The following is a 24,077-nucleotide window of genomic DNA, read 5'->3' on the forward strand; positions in this document are numbered from 1 at the left end:
GTTTGTAAATCAATGTGTTCCCTCTTAGAAAATACTCTGGCCGCACTTCACAGAACGCAGCTGTTTTTTTTACCCTCGCTCTGCTGTTTGTTGAGAGTTGTGTTGCAGATCACATTTTGAACACAACAATCATCCTTACATCTTCGCCTAGTCAGTGCAATGCATTTCTATGCACATTTTGGACTCCAACTCATCTCATCTTCCTACCTCTGGTGTAAACAGTTATTTTTATCAATTGATTTACGAGCTGTTTTCCTACCCCTTGTACCGTTGCAGATAAGCAACGACAAGCGGTCCTCGGCAGAAATGATGAAGCCCAAACCCAAACCGCAAAAGAAGAAGAAGAAGAAGGATCCCAACGAGCCGCAGAAACCAGTGTCGGCCTATGCGCTCTTCTTTCGAGATACCCAGGCAGCCATTAAGGGTCAGAACCCCAACGCTACCTTTGGAGACGTCTCCAAGATTGTGGCCTCCATGTGGGACAGCCTAGGAGAAGAACAGAAGCAGGTACAGATGACAGTATAGTATCTGTGGGAGTGTATGTTGGAAAATGTATTTATCAAGTAAATAATTTTTAAAAATACTCTTTTACTATTCAATTTTGAGTTGTTTCTGTTTCATAACAGAAGATGAATATGAGACAAAGGTTCAAAAGTCCAGCTTTTATTTCATGCTATTTGTACATGTACATGTACTAGACAGAGCACCTTTTGTTTGAAGTCACCCACTTTTCAAGTGAGCAAATGTATTGGAACAGACATTGTTAAATTAACTTCAAGTGAATAATATTTAATATTTGGAGGCATAACCCTTATTTTCAATTACTGCATCACACTTGTGAAACATTGACTTCATCAGAATGTCGCATTCTTTATTTAAAATGCATTTTCCAGTCCTTTACTGCAACCAACCTCCTTGGGTTCTTGTTTGCTTTTCCCCTTCAGTCTGCTCTTCAGACTTATGTTAAGGTCTGGTGATTAACTTGGCCGGTCAAAGACCTTCCACTCAGTTGTTTAACACATCTAGATGTAAATACTATGAAATAGAAGCTGTAATTCTGAGTGTTTGTCTCCTATTAACCTTTTGCTCTGAAACCCAAATGTCTTCAGCACACAACAACAAAAAAAGAGATTTAACCTTTCTGTTCTCATTCTTTTGGAGGGGGCTGTACATTAAAATGCTAAACATAAACCAAAAATCAGTAGCAGAACCTCCAAAGTGTCACATTTTGAATTTTCAACAAAAGCTTTCTGGAAAAGTATGTCCAAAGTCATGATCAGTTCTATGAGTGGTCAATGACTAAAATTGGAATGATAATCTTGCTGCAACATGGGAAATGGTCTGTTTAGTCACTACAATGTGGGGAACATAACAATAAACTACATTCATTACTCTAGCAATGAGTATGTGAATATATCACTCTGGAAACATATTTGTATTCCCTCTCTCTCTCTCTCTCGCTTTGTAAATGTATGTTAAAAAAAAACAAAAAAAAACAAAAGTCATACGCTCTACGACATGCACACTAAAAACTGGCGGTTTAGATGAGCTGAAAACACAATATGCTCTTGGAAACAGCTGAGATCATGAGTTCATGATTAGATCATCGTTGAGTCTAATATTAACCAATAAGAAAAGGAGGCTTTTTTTCTAGTAACATAGGAGATTATATTTTTTTTCACTATGACATCCCAAATTCTCCGGTGGATAGTATGTGAGACGTTCAGCAGGAATCTTCCACTGTGTAATTACCAGAACATTGCTGTGGGATAACACTCACCTTAATGAGCAAGTTTTTCCTCTTTCTAAAGATAATCCAGCCGTTTATCCCCTGACTCTCGTTAAAACGATTTTCTCTCTAAATTTAATTCTACATACTGAAAGAGGAAGGAGAAGGGTGACAGCAGCAATAAAACAGTCCAAGTTAATGAAGCTGAACATTTTACAGGCCGATTTGCGTATTTTGGGGAATGTGTTATACACTTGAAGAGTTGAGTTACTTTGCAATGTTTATGTACAGTATAATACCCATCATACTCCGAGTGACACGGCCAAATGTGACTAAATTGGAGAATTGAAGAAAATAAATTTTCTACAAATGTGGGTTGTTGTTTTTTTGTTGTTTTTGTTATTGTAGCTAATGTTGCATTGAAGAAAAAAAACTCTACAAATGAGTTGTTGTTGTTGGTTTTTTTTGCTACCGTAGCTTGTGTTCCATTCTCTTTATGCTTTTGATCCTTCCAGGAATATAAAATCAATCCACCTAGTCCTTTGAGCAGCTGAAGGGCATTTTGACAATACCCATCCTCATGACAAGCAGCCAGCCTGGTTTGCTGCAGTAAATAGGAGGTCATCATGTTTTCATGAGGCCATTCAAATCCAAAGCAGAATTGTTGCCTTCTTTAGTTTCATGTCATGATCAAGCTTTGCTTTTAAGAAGTGTGTTATTCTAATAATGTTTACTGAGTAGCACTGTCTTACTTTTATTCAAGTGTTTTTATTAATCTTTTTCTTACTTTGAACATGAGCAGTTGAAACGCATCAAATAGATATGTTTTAAAAAGATGGAAATCTGCCCTCACTTTGTTTATCCAAAGTATTGAGTTTTACGTGATACTAATTAAATTCTACCCTTTAATCTCTCTTATCTACTATCAATATTTTCACAAAAACATACACTACTGTAATACTACCACAGACTTTACAATGCTTACATTTTTATAGGTACATACATTGGCAACTGTTTATGTGTAATTTTTTAATAGAACCCGCATGGATCAAATATGTCAGAAATTGCACTTCTCCCTCTGCCTGAACATGTGCTTGTGTGTGCATGTTCAGTATATAGAGTATAAGTAATTGTAATGTGATTCAACATTATACATAATCCCAGGTATTGAGAATGTTCACTTATTTCATTCATTTCAACTGATTTATATGATGTGAAAGGCAGCTTAGGTAATACTAATTGATGACTAAATGCTAAATGAATACTAAATGCCTTTCTACTTCTCAAAAAGCAATTCGGGCAGAAGAGCCAACAGCAGAAACAATAGCAATAATATTTTCCCTATCGATTATGTATATACCTTCTGTTGTTTTACCGACCTCTATATCAGGATGTTCAGTCTGCTACAGTACATCCTACCCAGACACTATAAAACCTTCTTTACAGGCTGTACTGCTGCAGTCAGTGTCTAATGTCAGTGTACTGATAGGACTGTTATTTGGGAGCTGAAAGGAGCCAAAGAAGGAAGTTCCAGTTCATTTCTCGTGGTGAATTGGAATGGAAATGATGTGTTTCTACAATAGATGGAGACACATTGAGATGAGGCGGTATTAGTGCTGCAGTGAGGAAATAAAAATGTTCTGTGCCATTGGCTCTGATGGAAAGAGAAACATTAAGGGCACGTGTGTGCGTGTGTGTGTGTGTGTGCGTGCGTGTGTGTGTGTGCGTGTGCGTGTGTGTGTGCGTGCGTGCGTGTGTGTGTGCGTGTGTCAAGCCCGACTCTCACCTGAAGCTGCATGTTTTGATTTTCACCTTTCTTCTCAGGGTTACAAGAGAAAAACTGAGGCGGCAAAGAAGGAGTACCTGAAAGCCTTGGCGGCGTACAGAGCCAGTCTGGTTTCCAAGGTAACGCTTATGACACACAGGCACCGGCTTAGACTGTTGATGGATTGGATGGAAAAGCCCCGCTAATGGGCTGGGAGGGGCCTCTGTGGTGGAGAGGGTGAGGGCTGGGCATTAGATGCAAAAAGAACCAGCCATATTCAGAACAATACCTGATTTCCTTGGGGGGGGGGAAGTATTGTAGATGCAATCGTGAAGTACTGGGGGAGGGGTCAACAAATCATAGTGCAACCATATGACCATAACAGCTACAGTATGATGGATTAAGGCTCTAAAGCACATTACTCTCTCTACTATGTGCCTACAACAGAATGTCAATAGTCACAATGTCAGGAATTATATCTTTGGTCTTTTATTTTTAGCCTCTTCTTAATTCAGATGAGTAGCATTTGTGTGCCCCGGGAATGATTTACAGAAACATGGCAGCGGTGGAATAAAGAAGAGCAAGGAGGAAGCCTGAGGATTGCATTGTTTAGTGCCGTCTTGTATTAACAACACAACATAGTGCCAGGAAGATTCTTTTTGTCATTCCATTTGTTCTGCAAGCAAACAGCCTCATTTCTCTGCCTCGGTTTCTGTCAGTGTGTGTGTGTGTGTGTGTGTGTGTGTGTGTGTGTGTGTGTGTGTGTGTATGTGTGTGTGTGTGTGTGTGTGTGTGCGCCTATGCGCGTGTGTGTGTATCCTTCTCCCATCTCTGTCAAGGTGTCTATTGATCATTACGCCAGCCTCAGATCTATTCATACAAATGGGCTCCATTACTGTCTAATCAACACTGATGGTTGGAGATGAGCAGTGTGACAGCTCATCATAAAAGGGCGGCAGCGGGGCGCCCTGGTGGTGCTACACTTGTTCATAGCACCCACAATGAGAAAGGTCAAGTCACCAAGTTTCTGTTTGGTGGAGTTTGTGTGGGTTTTTACACCGCCTCCACTGCAGCTCTTGCTAAACATCAAATTCCATCTGCCCGTTCATTCATCAGGCGTAGTACAATGAGGGCATGGAACACACAAAGTGAAAGCTGTCAAGCCAAAGATCGATTGAAAATTAAGTTGAGATGCATTTTGGAGCTACAGCACTGTGAACTAGTGGTTAGCATGGCAGCCTCACACTCCTTATGACATTAGGGATGCAAAACTTGAATTTCTTGCTTTTGCATATTCTTACTGTACTCGCGTGGCTTTCCACCACATACTCCGGCTTTCTCTCACATTCCAAAAACATGCATGTTAGGTTAGGTGAAGACTTTATAAATTGTCCATCAATATGAATGCTTGTAGAGCTCTACATATGTGCCTTGCAAGTGGCTGGCGACCAGTACACATGGCTTCGGCCCAAAGTCAGCTGAGAGGCTCCTCGCGACCCCAAGTGCTCTAGTAAATGGATGCAGGGATACAGCAATATCCTGTATTGATTAGAGGAGGACCATTCTGATTTTCAATTGATAATGAATTAAAAATGGGCATGACTGATACACTTGATGGGCCCTCTAGTCCTTTCTGACCACTGTTGATGCAGCTGTTGTGAAATACGCTATATAGTAAATGTATTCTATTGTATTATAATATTGGTATCATTTGGGCGTAACACTGTAAATGGTGGCGGATGTGTGCGACTCCAACTTAACAGTTTGAATGTAAGTAGTTAAAGTTAAAAAGTTAAAGTCCCAATGATTGTCACACACACAACTGGGTGCGGTGAAATTTGTCTCTGCATTTAACCCATTCCCGAAGGGAGCAGTGGGCAGCAGCGGTGCCGCGCCCGGGAATCATTTGGTGATCTAACCCCCCAATTCCAACCCTTAATGCTGAGTGCCAAGCAGGGAGGCAATGGGTCCCATTTTTATAGTCTTTGGTATGTTACCGCTGAACATAATGTGCTGGTAAAACAGGATTTGCATTCAATTGCTTTATGTACTGTGTCAAATATTTCAATCTAAATATATTTAGTTTTCTATAGTAGTAAGCCTGTGGAGCCTATTCTAGTATTTGGCAAAAGGCGAGTTACACACTGCATTGGTTGCTAGTTAATCACAAATATTTCCGTATATACTTTTTAACGGGGTGTGTGTATGTGATTATATGATACTAATCTCGGTGTCTTATTTCCAGACATATAATGATCCAGAGCCAAAAAGTGCCCAGCAGACAAGCCAGCCCTCCCACCTGCTGCCCCCAAAGCAGCCCCTGTATAGTCCTCAGCCCTCATCACCCTACCTGGGCCCATCGGGCTCCTTCCCCCTGTCGGACCTCCAGAGCTACGCGGGGCCGCCGCGCCACAGCCTGGCCTCCACTCTCAGCCAATCGCAGATGCTGCCACCCAGCATGAGTGCCTCGCCACCTGCTCCCTTCCAAATCAGCCCTCCCCTGCATCCCCATGCCCAACTCTCCCTGCACCAGAGCTCCCTGCTCAACCAGCCAATCCGCATGCAGCAGTCACAGCCAATCATTTCACACCAAATGGGACTCCAGGCGCCTTTGCATTCCCCACCTCTCAGTCAACAGGTGAGCGGGGTCTTTCATTTTGCGGTTAACTTACTGTCTGATCCTTTTTACTGTACTCCTGTAGCCATTCAGTGAGGAACAGTGCTGCCTTGAAGTTGCTCCAAAAGTTTAACACTGTGGAGTTTGTTCAAGTTCAAGTTCAAGTTTACTTTATTGTCAAAAATCCTATGTAACAGGGTTACCACAGAAGTTTGAAATTGCGTTTGACCAGTCTCCAATGTGCAGTTTAACTAAAAACATTTAAATAAGACATTGACATAAATCTCTTTCTTTCTCACACACACATACACACAACACACACAACACAAACACACACACAGCTAACTTACTCATACTGAATTTACAATTTCTTTCTCTGACATATTCATTCACAACATAAACAATGCACACTTACACATTGCAGTCATTCAAACACTAACATGCTGATAAACATGTGCAATACATATACTATGCAGTCCCATTTAAAGCATGCCAATTTGTAACTTTTTGGACAGAACTTTTTGGATCTGCTCTGACCAGTGTCATGCATTTCAGTCACATCTGATCGCAAGCAATGAGTGGATATGTAGATTGCTATATTTGCGTATCGCACTATACTGTATTGTCACCTGTCATCAAAAATTAGAACGTTCTAAATGAGTATTATGTTTTATTGAATTGCTGTATCTTAGCAGACTTGACTTAATCTTGGTATTATTTTTGGGAATGTGTGTGTGTGTGTGTGTGTGGGGGGGGGGGGGGGGACAAACACCTGAAGAAAAATAAAATCACGCAAGGAACATGCAAACTCCACACAGAAAGGCAGATGTGCTAAACACTTGCAAACTCCATAAGAGAACTTTCATTTTGAAAGTAGACTAAATAAAAACTTGACCGGTGTGACAGAATTCAAGGTGGCTGAACTTCAAGCTACGTATGTTGATTACCCAAATATTTTTGCTTTCCTTCCACATTTAATCAGTAACATTTCCTGTCCAGCCTGATTTCACATTCATTTTTCCTAATGACATTTTTGACCCTCAGGGGTTTTCCCATATTCAGGCTGAGTACCAGAACAGTGTGGGTGGCTCACAGTCTCCAGGGGCCCCGAACCCAGTGCATGGCCAGAACCCAGACTGGGATAGTGAATACTGCAACAGGGATTGTGGACCCAACCCCTGCAGGTAGGTTCCACACAACAGATGTCACCAAATAAGAATTGCCAGCCATTTTATTCATTTTCTGAATGATTTGCCATCACACAGCCAGACTTAAAACACCATTTTTAAGACACTTTGATTTTCCTGTTTAAAGCAACCCAACTCCCCCGAAGTGACACGCAGCAGCTGTATAACGTCATTACCATCTCTGACATCCAATTAACGCGGCCTGCGAGACATTCAAGCGGCTACAAGAGAGCTCTTGTCTTGTCTCACACCTGAAACTCGGCTTGGTTATGCCAAGATGCGGAGGAGCGGGAAGTCACTAGCTCCTCCACTTAGAGCCTATTCTCTAGCTGTATGCCAAATGGGATCATGCCTGAGTCAAATCACGTTTGCTGCTCTTTGAGGCACACAGTCTGTTTGCTTGAATGTTCTCCTTCTCTGAATAGCTTGTTGACGCTTTGAAGGGTCCTCTGTCTCTAGAACGATGGATTGAGCAAAGATTTTTGTGTTTGACACTTCAAGTTAGGAGTCTCATAAAATGTGAAAGATGAGCAGTATCGTCAAGCTCACCTAGCAGCCGATTCCATTAGCTATCACTTGTCAATCGGAAACAGTCTCGCTGTCAAAGGTCAGTCATAAAAATCCACTTTATGAAGGCATTCATCCAGATTATTTTATTCTGAGGGCATTGAATCAATAGCAACTGGAATGTTTTGCCTCTCATCCAAACAGCTTTCATCAGTTTATGCTCAAAGACCAGATAGTCCATTTGCACATCCTCTAAAGTAGAGGCATGCCCCAACCGAGAATGTTTTCACTCGTTTGTGATGCAAAAGAAAAGTCATATACAACAGTTGTTGAATTTGCCATTTGACATGTGACTGATGGTGTACCAGTTCACCAGTTTTCGTTCAGTGACAGTGCAAATGTGAGTGTCTCTTTATGGTTTTTACCTGACATCAGTAGCAATATAAGCAGTACAGAAAAAGGTTGGCTGGATATAATGATGAGTTTTGTGACTGTGTTCCAAGCCTATGTGGAAAACCTTAGCAACCAGCCACAACAGTGTGACAATATTCGCAATATGATATTCCAATGTTATAAGTGCACCTGTACGTATATTCAAATATACTTGACAATTTTACTGCAGCATAGTGCGAGCTGTGGCTAAATATTGTGACAGTATCTCAATGGCACTATAATAATTAATCTGTTCAGTGAATATCGCTGACATTGGTCATAATGTTGTACGCTTACTGTACTCCTGCAACATACAGTGATGTTCCCTCCATGTATGCATAGATGAGTAGTGAGAAATGAGCATTGCATCTGTTCTTCTTCAGCAGTGGCATGGGAGCTCGGGACAAGCCTCTCTACCTCACTTGAAGTTGAAAGACCTCCACACGTGTGACTCCAGGGAGATTTCCAACCTAAAATCATCAATATATCTGCTTCGACACCGTTTTGCTTTTTTCTTCTTCTTGGTCTTCTACCGGATTTTAAAAATCCCAAAGACTGCTCCAGCATCTTCACCTATTCGCCAAGCACTTAGATCAGCCACATGCCCGAGGCACTTTTTTCTCTCGCTCTCTGTCTCTCTCTTTCTCTCTTGCTCTCTCGCTCTCTCGCTCTCTCTCATCAGTGAACTTTTCTTTTTTTTTTTTGCGGGGGCAGTGAGCTATGAGCTTCTGCCAGCATACTGGAGAGAAAGACAAAACAAATCTCATTTTGTTTTGAATTTTCTAGAGATGCTCTCCCTTTGCCTCCTCATTGGTGGAGTTGACATGCTCAAAGCATCCTCAAAGAGTAAGGCTCTCCAAATTAGTCGCCTCAACAAGGGGTGCATGTACTTCAGGACATTTTCAAGCTGGTCGCAAACACAAGATGTTTGCAAAACCCATCTTTGCTCCTAATGAAGGACTCTCTAATTTCCTTATTTGTCACAGAGATTGTAAATACCACCAGAAAACAGATCCTTCTTATGTGTGTATTTTCAGCAGCAGCCCCTTGCTGTCTTGAGTTTCTTTTCATTGAATTATGTGGTGAGGGAATACACACACTAAAAAAAAAAAAAATGTGTTACAACCAAGAGAGGAGGAGGAGGAGACCCAAAAAAAAAAAAACAATTGCCATCTCCCTGCCGATCGTAGGTCGCGTTGACTCTTGTCACGTGACCTCAGGATGTTGCCGAAATACAGAGGTGGAAGATTTTAAACCCTTTTGATCCTCCTCCACCTTCCTTTTTTCCTAACACCACTTGTACAGGTGAATTAAACAAAAAAAGAAGCTAAATGTGAAATGTTAACTAAAGAAAACAAACAGTGGGGTTTTGAAGTTTTGACTAGTTTTATTAGGTGTTTTAGAATTGTGTTCAACTCATCTTTATTATCTTTTGTGAAGAATTTTAAATACGATTTTTTGGTTTTCACTGTAGCAGGATTTAAGAGGAACGGACATCGGGGTATATAATTCAATTTTTTGTATAAAGCCTGCCAAATGTACTTCTTTGTCACCCCAGAGACCCATTTTGTTTTGATGAATATTAGTTTTACAGCTCATTATATATCATTTGAAGGTTTCACATTGGTTTATGAATAATAAAGAAGTAACATGCTGGCTTTTTTCATCAGGGTGTATTATTATTATTATTATTATTATTTTCATCACTATATTATAAACATGTGTTAGGTTTATAATAAATATAAATAAGTAACATGCTAGCTTTTTCCATCAGGGTGCATCATTATTATTATTATTTTATTATTATTATTATTATTATTATTATTATTATTATCATTATTACTACTAGTATTGTAATCATCATTATATCATAACACAGGTTTTAAAATTATTTTTCAGAAATTGTTGGTACAATACCACTGGACCAGCATTGGGTTCATTTTATGTCACAGATATTCCTTTGTTTTCTTTTTTGTCTGTAATAAAATGTCTAAAGTATTTGGGGCAACTCTGTTGGTGTCTTTGCATCCCAACATATACATTTCAAAAATTAGTGTACACAGCAACAGTTAGACTATGACTATTTTCTCAGTTGCTATAGTGCATTTCTTGAAAGGTTCTCAAAATTTGCTCAGCAGTAAATGCAGTTCTTAAAACAATTTGTACAACTAAAAAAATCTCACAGATCCCATGGATCTCTTGCAAATGTTTCTTTCTTTCTCATATTACTAAATTCATCTCTCAAAACCAAACATCCGTGTCATTGAACGTGTCAGTATGTCTTTGTGTTACTGTTTAGGGATGAGGCTGTCAAGTAATTTAGTCATGCTGTCAATATTACAGTGAGTTTTGCTTGGATGTGCTGATGCAAAAGTGTGGTTTAAGATGACTATTTTTCTGAATTGTAACTTACATCTTCGTATATGCGGAAGATTCTGTAGAGTATATGGTCAGGATTCACACTGATGCTTTTACGGTTTGTCCTTCATTTTGATGACAAACCATCTCATAGTGATGCATATAGTGAGGAAATGACAGCCCTAAGTAAAAAACAAAAAGCAAAAGTACAAGTAAAAAATAAAAAGCAAAAGTACAATGAACATAGCGCTGTCTACCTGGGGGAAATTGTATGTTTGTTTGGTTTAAGATGTTATCTAACCAATATGACATAAGCAATTAATAATGTCGGAGACTCAAGACAGTTGTACACAATAATATCTGTAAAACCATTTGCGTTTTGTTCAGACAAATGAGATATTTATTTTTCAAGTGGACAAATGACACTATGACATGAAAATTGAACAAGTTATTTTGACAATCTCAATTCTGATCAAGAAATGTACCAAAGCGACTGAAGGAAATTGTTAGTCGATTCTTACTGGCGTGGATGTGTGAATGTTTTGTCCCATGGATTGTTAGCTATAGTAAGATGGTGTAGCATTTTTGATGCATTTTTGCTTCCAACCCATCAGAAATAATCAATATCATACCAAACAACATTTCTCTGCCCACTGGTCATTTTTGTTTTTGATTAAAGTGAGATGATGAAACTCGTAGTTAATGCAGCCTTGCACAGCCTTTCACAGAACCACCTGAGGAGAAAAACATAAAACACTCACACACACATTGCCTTTTACTTTTGAATTTCACAGTTGGATTAAAAATCGAATAGAAATGTAATCTCTCTCGTTTGCTCATTCTCGTGCTCCCTCTCTGTTGATGATGGACAGGCAGTGCCCCCTACAGTTGATTTGAAAATAGCAAAGAAATAAATAATGTTTGAGAAAATCAAGACAAAAATGTAAATTGTTATCGTATAAGTATATGTAATGCATTATTTTTATATTCCATTATTTTTTTCACTTCTCTCGTAAATCATTTGCAATCGTTTTTCACGGGTTAGAAAAAAGTATCCCAAATATACTTAAAAGTGATGTTCATGATTACAACTACTTTTTTATTTTTTATAGATGAAGTTGGATGTGCTTTAATGGCCAAAAAACAAAATGAGAAGGATAAAATGTTTATATAGCGCACAGCACATTGTGAAATGACTGCACAAGGGCAGCAAAATTGTCACGTTCTTCTATTGCCATCTACTGGTTAAATAGTGCGTAGCATGAAACGAAAATTTAATTGGCCTGAAAGTGTGTTTGTGCCGTGAAAAAAGTGTTTCCTTTAAGACCCATATCGCCACCTGCCGGCAAACCAATGCGTGGCGTATAAGGAATGGCTGGATTTAGTTTAGCATGACCTGCTGGTGAAATGGGGGCCAAACAATAGATACACGCTGAGTCTGCTATTCACGCTCACCCAAATAACGTCCGGTGGAGTTCATGACTGGTGACGCACTGACTCCTCTGGAGTCGGAGAAGCTTACTCTGTATCTCATTTTTTACCCATAAAAAAGATACATTTCTTTGAAGCACTATAATTTAATTCCCTTCGGACCAAACAAAATGAATAAAATAGTTGTTTCAAAATAAAAATAGGTGCAAATGTTTTAATTCGAGTATGGTTTCCTTGTAACAGTGCATTGGATATTATTGCACATTTCATATTTTTCTCCTGATTATGCCAATGTTGTAATCGTGGAGTGTGATAATCGTAATTCTAGTTATATTTCTATTATTTGCACAGCTCTATCTGACCTGTCCAAATGCTGTTATCACTGTTTTCTGCCCCAGTCCCTCCCATGTTCACTAATATTCGTATTTGAAGTGCGGTGTATCTTCAATGCAGAAATTCCAGTTTTCTATGCTGCTTTTCATTTGCTTTTATTAAATTATTGGCTCCTGCTACCAGTAAGATACAAGCTTCAAACCTTTAACATTATAATTCATCAACTCTGATAATAGTCTTTGTTGTTCATATAGAGAGAATATTGCCTGTCCTTTGCCCTATCTTTTATATTGTAGTAGCACTGCTTCCATCAGCCACCATCAGACCCTTTCATTTCCGCCTCAGGCGGATATGACGACTTCTTGTGACGGCAGTAGACAGGCACAAACATGCAAGTAATAAGACAAGAAAGCTATTGTACCCTCCATATTTATATAGCTGCAATGTCTGTAAATGCTCAATAAAACACAAATGCTGAACAAAAATAGCTTTATTGTCACATGTGCCTGCCATGGTCACTGCCACACAACAGTTGGACTGAAACTGACATAGCCACTTTCAATTACATTTGAAGAAATCATCAAAGGCAGTTTTGATGGGGGTTGCTTGCAGAAACCTTTCAGTAGACAGTCAGTAATTTACAGTTTTTTTGAGGGGGGGTCATCCAATTTGCTTCACCCTTCTGTCTATTGTGTTTATTATTTATTATCCAGGGTCCAAAAATGAAGGCTGACAGTGTTTTTCTGTGTTCACATCAATGATCCACTTTCTTTTGTTTTGAACTAGATGAATATCTATGTTCAATGCTCATAAATATGCCTAGAATATCGGTCAGAAATTCATTTATTTTAATAGTTCAATTCAAAAAGTGAAATTCATAATGTATATTATTCAGATTTATTAAAACAAATATACAAAGGAATAAAAAAAAAATTAGGCCATTGACAACCCTAATTTCCATCCATTTTCTATACCACTTATCCTCACTAGAATTAGAATTAGAGTGCTGGAGTCAAGCACCTGGACTGGTCGTCAGTCAGTTTCAGTCTTAATTTCAGTATTTAAAATTACCTGAATTGTTTCTTATGCCATGTTTAATGATGGGGAAATCAAACTTCAAATTTGCTTCATGAATCAGTTGTATTTTTAAAGTTTTTTACCATTTTTAGATGGCACTCTGTTCAACTTTGGACTGAAAGCATACTAACTTGCCATCGCCTAACCCCCTTTCTGCGGGATAAAAAATAAATAAAATAACTGGTTCATAAAGCAAATTTGAAGCTTCATTTTCATCACTAATGACAATTACAAATTAAAACTACTACAGTCAACACCTGCATACTTGGTGTAGTACTATTCCAGTTTCTTGGTAAATTGGTAGATTTGAGGGCGTTTGTTAGCTGTAATCATATCATCAACAAAATCATGAAATATTTCATAGTATGTTGTGAATCTACCAAAGTTACACTTTTTGAATTAAACTACTGAAATAAACTAAACTTACCAATACATTTTATTTACTGAGCTGCACCTGTACTGTATTCTAACATTCAGCAGGCAATCATGAGCAGAATGTGGTTTTCAAGCCACCTTACTTTTCTTTGGGAGGTGGGCAAGAAAAACAAAAACATGTAATGAAAACCTGATCCCACTCGAGTCCGTTGGGGCTCAGCTCAGTTGGGTTGTTCATCACACATGTAATGGTCCATGTGATTGAAAATACAAATACGACAGTGACACTCGCAACAATATGTGCAGCCACTACAGACTGACAGTGATGCAAGTCTTTGTAAAGCCTTAGATGCTCTTATCCAGCATCATCACTTGGGATGGGCATAATCCATTGATTGATTGTGGCAAATTATTATTTTCATTATTCCACCGCTCAGTTGCAACCATCCTTTTATTTATTTTTTTATAGCGTTTGTCCTCGTAGTATCAGGTAGGCTCGACTGGGGTTTGGGTCCAACCTGGACTGGTTGCCAGTCAATCACATACAGACAAACAACCGTGAACACTCACATGCGCTCCTATGGACAATTTAGAGCAGTGGTCCTTAACCTGGGTTCAATCGAAGCCTAGGGGTTCGGTGAGTCGGTCTCAGAGGTTCGGAAGAGCCTCCACTGCAGAGGTCGGAACACACCTGATTTATTGTGTAATTTTGTGACGACGCACATCTGAACTGGTCTCGCAAAGTCACACTGATTTGCAGGTATATAATTTGTTTTGAGTACATGCATTGTGTTGGTTATGTTCTTTGAGCAAGGTGATGTTCATGCATGGCTTATTTTGTGCACCAGTAATAAACATTGATGTCTAGAATTTGAAAAAAATATTTTTTTTTTCATTAAAGAGGGGTTTGGTGAATGCACATATAAAACTGGTGGGGTTCAGTACCTCCAATAAGTTTAAGAACCACTGACTTAGAGTCTTCACTGAACCTAACTAAAAGCCATCTCAGGAACATAAAAAAAAAAAAAGTAAACTATATATTTTTTTCCATTTCATTTAGATGCCCATCCCTAGTGGTTTTGCCCTTTTCAAAAGAACCTTACAGTGAAGAAAAACAGCACAACATCAGCACACAAGCACACACACACACACATTTCATTTCACCGTATAGTTTGTGCTTCATGTACAAATGGATACAAAACTAAAAATATGGAAACGTATCATCACATAATTATATTAGTAACGTTTAATTGTTATCTAAGGGGTTTCTTTATGATTCTGATTTGTTGTATTATTCTATTCTGATTAGTTGTATTATTCTATTCATACTAAGACTTTTTTGTGTGTTTTTAGTTTATCTAAAGAAAACATTCTGAACTAAATTATATTAGTAACGTTTAATTGTCGGCTAAGGGCTTTCTTTATGATTCTGATTTGTTGTATTATTCTATTCTGATTAGTTGTATTATTCTATTCATACTAAGACTTTTTTGTGTGTTTTTAGTTTATCTAAAGAAAACATTCTGAACTAAATTATATTAGTAACGTTTAATTGTCGGCTAAGGGCTTTCTTTATGATTCTGATTAGTTCTATTCATACGAAGACTTTTTTGTGTTTTTAGTTTATCTAAAGAAAACATTCTGAACATGCTGTCATAAAAATGTTGTAGAAGGCCATATTAAAATGTTCAAGCGCTGTAGCGTTACAAACATAGCTGATAGCTACAGTTGGCCGTCATTTTACGGAGAAGAGAGATAAAATACTGTTTTTCGCCTTCATTTTGTGGCAGTTGTACTAAATTTGTGTGAGAGCAGCAACACTGAAACATACCCGGATACATTTTTAGGCCACTACAATGAATACAATTAGTGATGCACATTTGAAGCAAGTTGTTTTAGCCGACACACACTTGGACCTCAACTGATACATTTATGTAAACCCTCCTTGACCATGATTGCAAAGCTCTACAACAACAAAAAGCCAACTGCCACATAAATTACAAATGTTCAAGTAAACAAAATGTTGAGCCATGGGCTGTTGAGGGCCCTCATCCGGCATTACTCAGGTGCCTCAGATTCATCGCGTTTCTCCTCGGGGACGGCCAGGAATATCTTCTGACAAAACATCGTGAATATTTCTGAGGAGGGACAGCGCATGGTTGTCATGAGTAAATAAGCTATAAGAAACTTTGGGATTGCTAAGTGCAAATAAGATGACTCATTGTCACACAGCATTGAAATATTGCGTATTCTTTTTCAAAGAGCTGTCACAGAATCGGGCTCAGTTCCTAGAATTTTTTTTTTTAGTTCTCTATGAAACTTTGGAAAGAAGAGCTTTAGGGTAAAATGGACAGATTTACGCAACAAATTGAAGTCTTTAGTACTCGCGAGAGCAACCAAACCAAAGTTCAAGAAAGAAGAAACAATGCTGAAGTCTTAAATCTTGATTGCCTCCCTTAGCAAGCGGAGGAAGTTCATTTTCATTGTGTTTCTAAACATATCATGGAATGCTTCATTGCATTTCATCCTGATCTTAAAACACATATTGTGTTCATCTGAACTACGGTGTTAGTAGACGACACACCGTGTTTGATGGTACCAATCTCCAAACCAAGTGAAATCTTCCCACAATCTCATAACAAAGTGTCACCGATGCCTCCCAACTTAGGGCTGGACAAATCTCATTGTTTTCATTTGATTCCAAAACAATACCAACTCACCAAGCATCTTCTTGACCACACGTGGCTTCTTCCACTTGTAGCCCAGCAGGTAGGCCGGGATCCCCGTGAGAATGATGCCGCAGCCTATCAGGCACTCGATGGGGGCTGCCCAGAAGGAAACGATGATCATGAAGATGCAGCCCAGGACAAAAGTCACAGGGATAAACAGCCAGATCTGTGCCAAGGGAACAAAAACACGTAAAGCCACTTGTTACGACCAAAAAAACCAAGAAACTATCTGTTTGAATAAAACAGTAACATGGCTCTCAGCAATCCCACCATTTCAATGTAATTTTGCCTTCATGTGTGATGGGCCTGAGGCGGCACGGCTGAATAGTAGTTGGCACGCCATTTCAAATGTGATTAGAGACGTTTGATGGATCCAATAGCCCTGATCTATCGTGAATTTTACTACATTACTGTTGAAAGTTTTAAAAGTAAATTTTCCTACTTAACCAGTTCTTATTAAAATTCACTTCAATTCACTGCATTATCCCAATGGTAGAAGTTTTTGTTTTTAATCAATGAAAAATAATATATTGAGTGGCTTGGTCATCAACAGTTCCCTCGCAAACAAGAGGACAAATACCGTAATTTCCAGACTATAAACCGCGACTTTTTTTCCATAATTTTGGACCCTGCGGCTTATAGTCAGGTGCGGCTTATATAAGATTTTTTTTCGTGATTTTTGTGATGACTTGATCACTTTTACTCTTAACACTATTATATACAGTAAAAGCTACAAAACAAACTGACAAATAACTCGTTTTCAAATCAGACGAGTAAAAACTGGTCAAATATTTAAAAAAAAAGATATTATTAAAAGTCAAAGTCAAAGTCAGCTTTATTGTCAATTTCTCCACATGCCAAAGACACACAAAGAAACCGAAATTTCGTTCCCCCTTATCCCACGGTGCTCACCAAAAACAAGTTGTAATGAATGTGAACTTTTAATGCATTTTATTCAGAAGGTTACTTTGAACCTTAAACGGCAGCGCGGCGTACTTATGGATTTTTATGGCCTCCGGTCTCCAGGGGGCGCTCTAGCAGGAAGCAAGAGCGAGACAGACGAAGAAGAGATAATGCCCCGAAGAAGACGTGATCGTCTCACGCATCACGCACACACCCGCATTCACACAAAGACAGGAAGCTTTTATACACAAACCGTCATTATGGGGGACAAAAGAAATGCATACGATGCTGCTTTTAAACTATACATGTCGCTCGCTAGTTTAATGTAATTTAGCGCTTCGTGCATGAATAAGAATAGCATGAACAGACCCTCTTCACACTCGAAGAAATGCATAAAACCGACGACGAAAGAGAGACAGAGAAAGTGTGAGGCGAAGGATATCTAACGCTATTCCAATCGGACACTAAGGAGGAAGACTTCAATGGTTTCAGTGCACAGGAGGAAGATGAAGACGGCTCTTTTTTTACTTTTACTGGTATTTTTTTTTAACCAGCCCTGTTAGTACTATGCTACTGTTTTGCTGCTGTGTTACCGCCGCGTCTCAGTGACTTTGCTGTGTTACCTCTGTGTTGCTGCGGTATTACTGCCGCGTCACAGGCAGTGTTTGGAAAGAAATGTTAAGGTATGTTATTAAAGCTTTAAAAAAACTTTCTGTGTCCAGTCTTTCTTTGCTAATAACTCGCGTGCACACTTCCGCGTTGCTGCGGTACTACTGCTGCGTCACAGGCAATGTTTAGAAAGACATGTTCAAGTATGTTATTAAAACGTTAAAAAGGCTTTCTATGTACTGTCTTTCTTTGTAAAAAAAACTCGTGTGCACGTGCGGCTTATAGTCCGGTGCGGTTTATGTAAGAAAAAAACTGAAATATCCCTGAATTTTAGCTGGTGCGGTTTATAATCCGGTGCGGCTTATAGTTGGGCAATTACGGTACACAACTCATTTCATGAAAAAATAGCCTGAAAGACAATTTGTCTGTGAGTCAGCACACAAACAAAGAGACAATACAAGCCAAAGGCAACTTGTAGCAAATATGCGGTCATTAAGAGAAGAAAGCACTCGCTAGAGCACAAGTATTGACAAAGTCAAAGTCAACCTCGTACAAACACAGGGATGAGTGAACTATATTTATTTATATCACTGCAGGAAGGTTAGATTTAAAGCATAGCGTATTTTGACCTGGTTTTAAACAAGTTGACTTCTCGGTTTTCATGTCACTCTGTCTGTTTGAAGTCTAGATGTGTCAAGTTGAGAGCGCTCTCACAACCACTGTACCTTTATTGGCCTTCTGAGGTTGGGCTTTCTAAATCGGAGCCAGAGCATCCCAGCGATGGCCATGCCGACACAAAGCCAAGTGAAGAAGCTGAACAGGTTGATGACAGAAAAGATGTCCTGGGATATGGCGTAAAACATGGAGAGCAGACACTGGGAGTAGACAAAACATGGATAAAATCAGGTTAGTCTTGTAAAATTGGACATAAGGAAGTGATTTTTTTTTTTTTTTCCGTTTGGTTTGTTTGTTTGTCACACTGTCACAACTGCTCATCATCATAGAATTGTTATTGCTAATACAACTACTGCATCCGTATCCCTGCTGCAATTCCTCTATTCAGTCCTTCTCTCTACTGTCCCTGTCCTCGACCAGTCTATCTCAACTCAAGCTTTCGAGGCAGATGGCTGCCCCATACTGAGACTTGATTCTTTTCAAGGTTTCTTTATTTGAGGGAGTTTTTCCTCTTCACGCTGTTGCCCTGTGCTTGCTCAAGCAGGGTTTGGTTGGACTCTTACTGTGTGGGGAGCATGGTTCTGACCTGCACCGCACCTGAAGCGCCTTGAGAAAGTCCCTGTTGTGCATATACACTTAAAGCTTTTATTTCAGAGTTAGGTTGACAGAAGTGTATGTACAGTCACACATGATGACACTCAAATTGGGTGATATAGTTATAGCTTGCAGACTTTTAGGGCATTTAAGTAAAAACTGCATACAACAGGATCAGGGGGAATGCTTCATATAGGTATGGAATAATTACTAACTTGTATAAAATAGTGAAACATTTTATATTTCAGAACAAATCTGACGAATCCAAAGAAACTAATTTCACTCATTGGCCTGCCAAAGGAATTATGTTTGGAACTACCACTTATAGCGGCAGCTAAATGGGGCAGTTTGGGGAAAGCGAACAGCAAGGCTCTACCACCTTTTAGTTTTTTATTTTATGTATGTAAAGGCAGTAAGTAAAAGGCAGTAAGCAAACCACAGTGACTTGACAGGACAATCACATGACGTCATATCCACAAATACATTAGAGCCCAGTCATTCATTGAGACTCTGGAAGTGTCTATTTTGTACTAAAATGAACAGAGCCAGTGCAGTGACAACAGAACGAGGGTCCCGTGGCTAAACCTACATCTTGACGATGTGTGTATGTTTCCAGAGCAGGTGTTTGGCCTTTACCCTTCGACCTTTCCATGGGCCAAATTCCACATAATTGGGATTGTTATGACTTGAAAAGCACATAAGCAGTGCTGTTATCCTAGCTGTTCTTACTGTGAAGATGAGGGATGGCACCGGTGTGAAAAGGTCTGTGTGGACCAGTCCCAGAGCGGCAGGAAGCTGACCCTCACGGGCTCCGGCATAGAACAAACTGGAACAAATGGTATGGGTTACATTTATTTATTTTCTAACATGATCCGTTGGGCCTATATCAAGTGTGCTAGCACTAACAGTCAGGCAGTTGATAGAAGCATTTGATTACACATTAAGTTTTGGGCACTTTCAGACAACTTTCCATGAAGGCTTTACTCTCAAATAATACCAAAAATAATACTAATGAATTCAAAAGCACATTTTCATTTTACCGTGCTGAAGTAAACAGGGATCCATTTACGGCTCCAAAACAAGACAGCCCCACAAAGACTGGAATGAGCCAAGACATGACACCTAGATGGTACTCTCCAAAAGTCTGCATACAGCCACAGCCCACAGGTTATATTTTTAAAATAACAAGGCAACACGCCGACAGCAGTTATGTGAATTCAGAGCAACGAGGCAACAGTTATTGTATGGGCAAGAACTCACCACGGCGACTGCTTCCGACGCAACCATGTCTTGAGGGGAAATGGTTGTGAAGTAGGCCAAGTTGGTCAGGATGTAGACAACCGTGACAATGGGCATGGAGATGATGATTGACAGGGGCAGGTTTCTAGGTTGAAGAAGAGACAGTGTTCATATCTTAACAGCACACACGAAAAAAAATGTCAATTATGAGAACAAGAAGGTGCAATCCTGCATCGAGTAAAGTTATTATAGTCTGAGAAAAAGTCAGATAGTTGAAGAAAACTCCAAATATTGTGACAATAAAATCAGAAATCAGAACGAATGTATATTGTAACGTAAGAAAACAAAAAAGGTTATCAAGATGGGTGTGATGTTTTTTTGTTTTTTTTTAATTGTAAAAAAATCCAGTTCTTGCATAATGGGCATAATAAACCTGAATTTACACATTTGTAATCTGAGAAAAAAAGTTGTTTTTTAAAAGAGTCAGTTTGCTCTGGAAACTCAATATTTCTTTAGAACACAGCTAAAGGATGAAGAAATAATGTCGGATTCTTTTCATGAACGTCCTAATCTTATTTTATGATAATTAAGCAGTAACAAGTTAAGAAATGCCAATTTTTCATGTACATTTGACGTTAAGTATAATATTTTGTTTGTTTATGCAACAATTTACATTGTGCATCATGCAGATAAGAAATGACAAGCATGCTCTTTCAGTCATGCTATTGGCAAATACTAACAGGAAAACCCTCCTCAAAACAACCTCCATCACATTTAAGTCACCTCTCTGGATTGATCATCTCCTCGGTTACGTAATTCAGGTAATTCCTGAGAAGACAACAAAGAAAACACATTCTTTTCAATTTAAAGCATTAATTTTTTTAATTTTTAAAAAAAAAAAAAATTATGCTCAAATTTGATGGAAAGTTAACCAAACGTTCATTGTTTTGTGTAATCCATAAAACTAAAAGTATCGATCAGAGCTGGTCACCATTCTCTTTGTACAGATAGATTAGCGCAGGTGCACCGAACACTGTGGCCAGTGAATGCACACAGGCAAGACACTAAGTGGAACTGTTTCCATTTCTAATCAGTAATTCTGTTACAAAATGACTCACCAGCCTCCAAAAGCAAACAAACCACTGTACAGGGCCAAGACTATATTGTCAACACCCATTTTGCTGCCTTCAAAGGCGTTTTCGGGCATCAGGTAGGGAACATCACCTGCACACACACACACACACACACGCGCACACACACACACACCGAAGATGAAGATGTTTATTTGATTCAGTGTGAATCTCCTTTAAGGGTTATACAGACTAATCAACTAGTAGATACTGTACATTAAATATTCTCTTCATCCTGTGAAGGATGATAGATTGTCGATTCTTATGTGGGCATCTCATTTTGTGAGCCATCTGTTGGTGTGTGCCCATTCTGGTTATCACTAACCCTAAAGCATACGCAATGTAAAGGCAATACGTGCACGTTTGGTTCCAATTCCCGCCTAAACCTCCCTGCTTCAGATGGTAATTAGGACGACAGCGCACGTGCATGACCATCACATTCTGTCCTTTCTTTTGGGTTCTCTGAAAGGCCTCAGTGTGTGCATGCGACAGCAGCCGGTAAGCTTCGCTAAGTTGTCACCATAGCAACACAGTGTAGAGCACATTACTTGTGGGTGTGGCCTTGGAAATAAGTGCGAGCGAGGAGCAGATGTAGTGAGGCCAGAGTGGCGCCCATACTGTTTGCCTGCCTCGTGCCGTGTATTACTCTTTTATGAATGGGGCTCCAGTGGATATGACTTAATATTACCATAATAGTAGTTATAAATGACATATTCACTCCAAAGGAAAAAGTTTTATACTTAATACTCAACTTCATTTTGTCTCTTGGAGACAATAGGAGTAGCCATGGAGAAGTCAACATTTGCTCTGTTGACATTAATGGCGCCTTATTTTTAAGCATGGTTCATTGTTAAAGTTATATGTCATCCTTTTTGCAACCAGCGCTTATAAATAAAATGAGACTTGCTCTGACATAAGCGATTAATTGCTCATTCATTGCTCATTCAATCGTGAATTCAGCACTGCTCATCCAAGCAGCACTCATCACCATGCACATGAGCACACGCTGACTCGTGGCTGTGGTCAAACGAGATTAGTCCCCATCATGGCCTTGCATCATCATCACTGTCCGCCTTCCTTCCACTTTCACAAAAATATGTATTTTAGGTCTCCGTACTTCCTGCTTAGTACAATACGGGGACAATCATGGTAAAAGCAGCAACACAGTGTACACAAGAAATTGAGTAACAGGCAGTCTTCCTACAAACTTTTTTTATTTCTTTTATTGGTAGTTATCTTCTTTGTAAACTGCACTTGCAATAATGGTTAAGCATGATATAATTCGCCTATTAAATGTTACTTTAAATAGTCAAATCTGTGTTCTGCTATACCTGTAAATAATGTGACTAAGGCTAATTGTTGTTCTGGGACTCACCCCTGAAGATTTGTATGAAGCCAAAGAGGATGATGATTATCAATGCGAGCAGCTTGGAGATAGTGAACAAGTCTTGGACCTTGGTGGCGGCTCTCACACTGATGCAGTTGACAAAGGTCAGGGCGGCTGCAAGAGGTGGAGAAGCGATGAGACACCGTCGGTGCTACAGTTACAACTAGTTATTATAACATGCTTCTATTGAGTTTTTATTTCACTTTTTACTTGACTCCCTATATTTATACTTCCTACCCCTTACTTTGTCAAACAGGCAGCCGTGGTTGAGCTCTTAAATGATAAAGCTCTTGAGGTATTATAAGGCAGAAAAACAATCTGACAAACAAAACTGACTAATACGATACATACGCAAAATCTTTTTTTTTTCTTCAGTCATTATCATTAGATCATTTTGTATTTTTTCTCCTTCACTTCATAACATAAGCAGAACATTAAATGGCATACTGCAGAAAGGTGTTTTTTTTACTTTGCCAAATTATTCAAATAGCTATTGTTAATCTATAGTGGGGATAAATGAGGGCAAAAAAAAAAATATATATATATATATATATATATATATATATATATATATATATATATATATATATATATATATATATATATATATATATATATATATATATATATACGTATATATAATTTTTTTTTTTACTTTTACTTACGCTTACTTCTACTTAACCAGCCTTTTTTACACAGGTATTGAACAGTGTGTGAGTACTCTTGCTTCCCTATGCTTGCTAAAGTACTCACTGAGACAGAGGCAGGCGATGAGCTTGGCTGCACTGTCAGGCACACTACAGCTGGGGTAGATGGGTTTAAGGAGGTACGTGGCAAACACCAGCGACACCACATACTGCGATGATGGCCGGATGATTAGCATCTCCACCCACAGTTTAAGGAAGGCGGCCAGCTCGCCGTAGACCTCCAGAATGTAAGTGTAGTCACCGCCGGACTTGGTGATGGTGGTGCCAAGCTCGGCGTAGCAAAGCGCCCCCAT

General features: G+C 39.1%; 2 protein-coding genes across 4 annotated transcripts in view; one reads left to right on the plus strand and one right to left on the minus strand.

The window, feature by feature from the left end:
* LOC125989378 (TOX high mobility group box family member 2) overlaps positions 1 to 10,235 on the plus strand; it is an 81,442-nt gene extending 71,207 nt beyond the window's left edge. For all 3 annotated transcript variants that reach the window (XM_049755697.2, XM_049755698.2, XM_049755699.2), the window contains 5 exons: positions 277 to 507; positions 3,554 to 3,634; positions 5,740 to 6,132; positions 7,156 to 7,295; positions 8,621 to 10,235. In XM_049755697.2, the coding sequence (XP_049611654.1) occupies positions 277 to 507; positions 3,554 to 3,634; positions 5,740 to 6,132; positions 7,156 to 7,295; positions 8,621 to 8,663 (888 nt within the window). In that variant the 3' untranslated portion in view covers positions 8,664 to 10,235. The remainder of the gene's footprint in view (positions 1 to 276; positions 508 to 3,553; positions 3,635 to 5,739; positions 6,133 to 7,155; positions 7,296 to 8,620) is intronic.
* Positions 10,236 to 12,834: 2,599 nt separating this feature from the next.
* The window catches only part of LOC125989377 (large neutral amino acids transporter small subunit 1), a 12,603-nt gene continuing 1,360 nt past the window's right edge, over positions 12,835 to 24,077 (minus strand). The window contains exons 2-11 of the mRNA XM_049755696.2: positions 23,831 to 24,077; positions 23,066 to 23,191; positions 21,679 to 21,784; positions 21,344 to 21,388; positions 20,582 to 20,705; positions 20,362 to 20,465; positions 20,051 to 20,147; positions 18,778 to 18,927; positions 16,532 to 16,706; positions 12,835 to 15,949 (exon numbers count right to left, since the gene is read on the minus strand). The exon at positions 23,831 to 24,077 is cut by the window's right edge and continues 272 nt beyond it. Coding sequence (XP_049611653.1) covers positions 15,870 to 15,949; positions 16,532 to 16,706; positions 18,778 to 18,927; positions 20,051 to 20,147; positions 20,362 to 20,465; positions 20,582 to 20,705; positions 21,344 to 21,388; positions 21,679 to 21,784; positions 23,066 to 23,191; positions 23,831 to 24,077 — 1,254 coding nt within the window. The 3' untranslated portion in view covers positions 12,835 to 15,869. The remainder of the gene's footprint in view (positions 15,950 to 16,531; positions 16,707 to 18,777; positions 18,928 to 20,050; positions 20,148 to 20,361; positions 20,466 to 20,581; positions 20,706 to 21,343; positions 21,389 to 21,678; positions 21,785 to 23,065; positions 23,192 to 23,830) is intronic.

This window comes from Syngnathus scovelli, chromosome 2, assembly GCF_024217435.2.
Source record: "Syngnathus scovelli strain Florida chromosome 2, RoL_Ssco_1.2, whole genome shotgun sequence".
Classification (NCBI taxonomy): domain Eukaryota; kingdom Metazoa; phylum Chordata; class Actinopteri; order Syngnathiformes; family Syngnathidae; genus Syngnathus; species Syngnathus scovelli.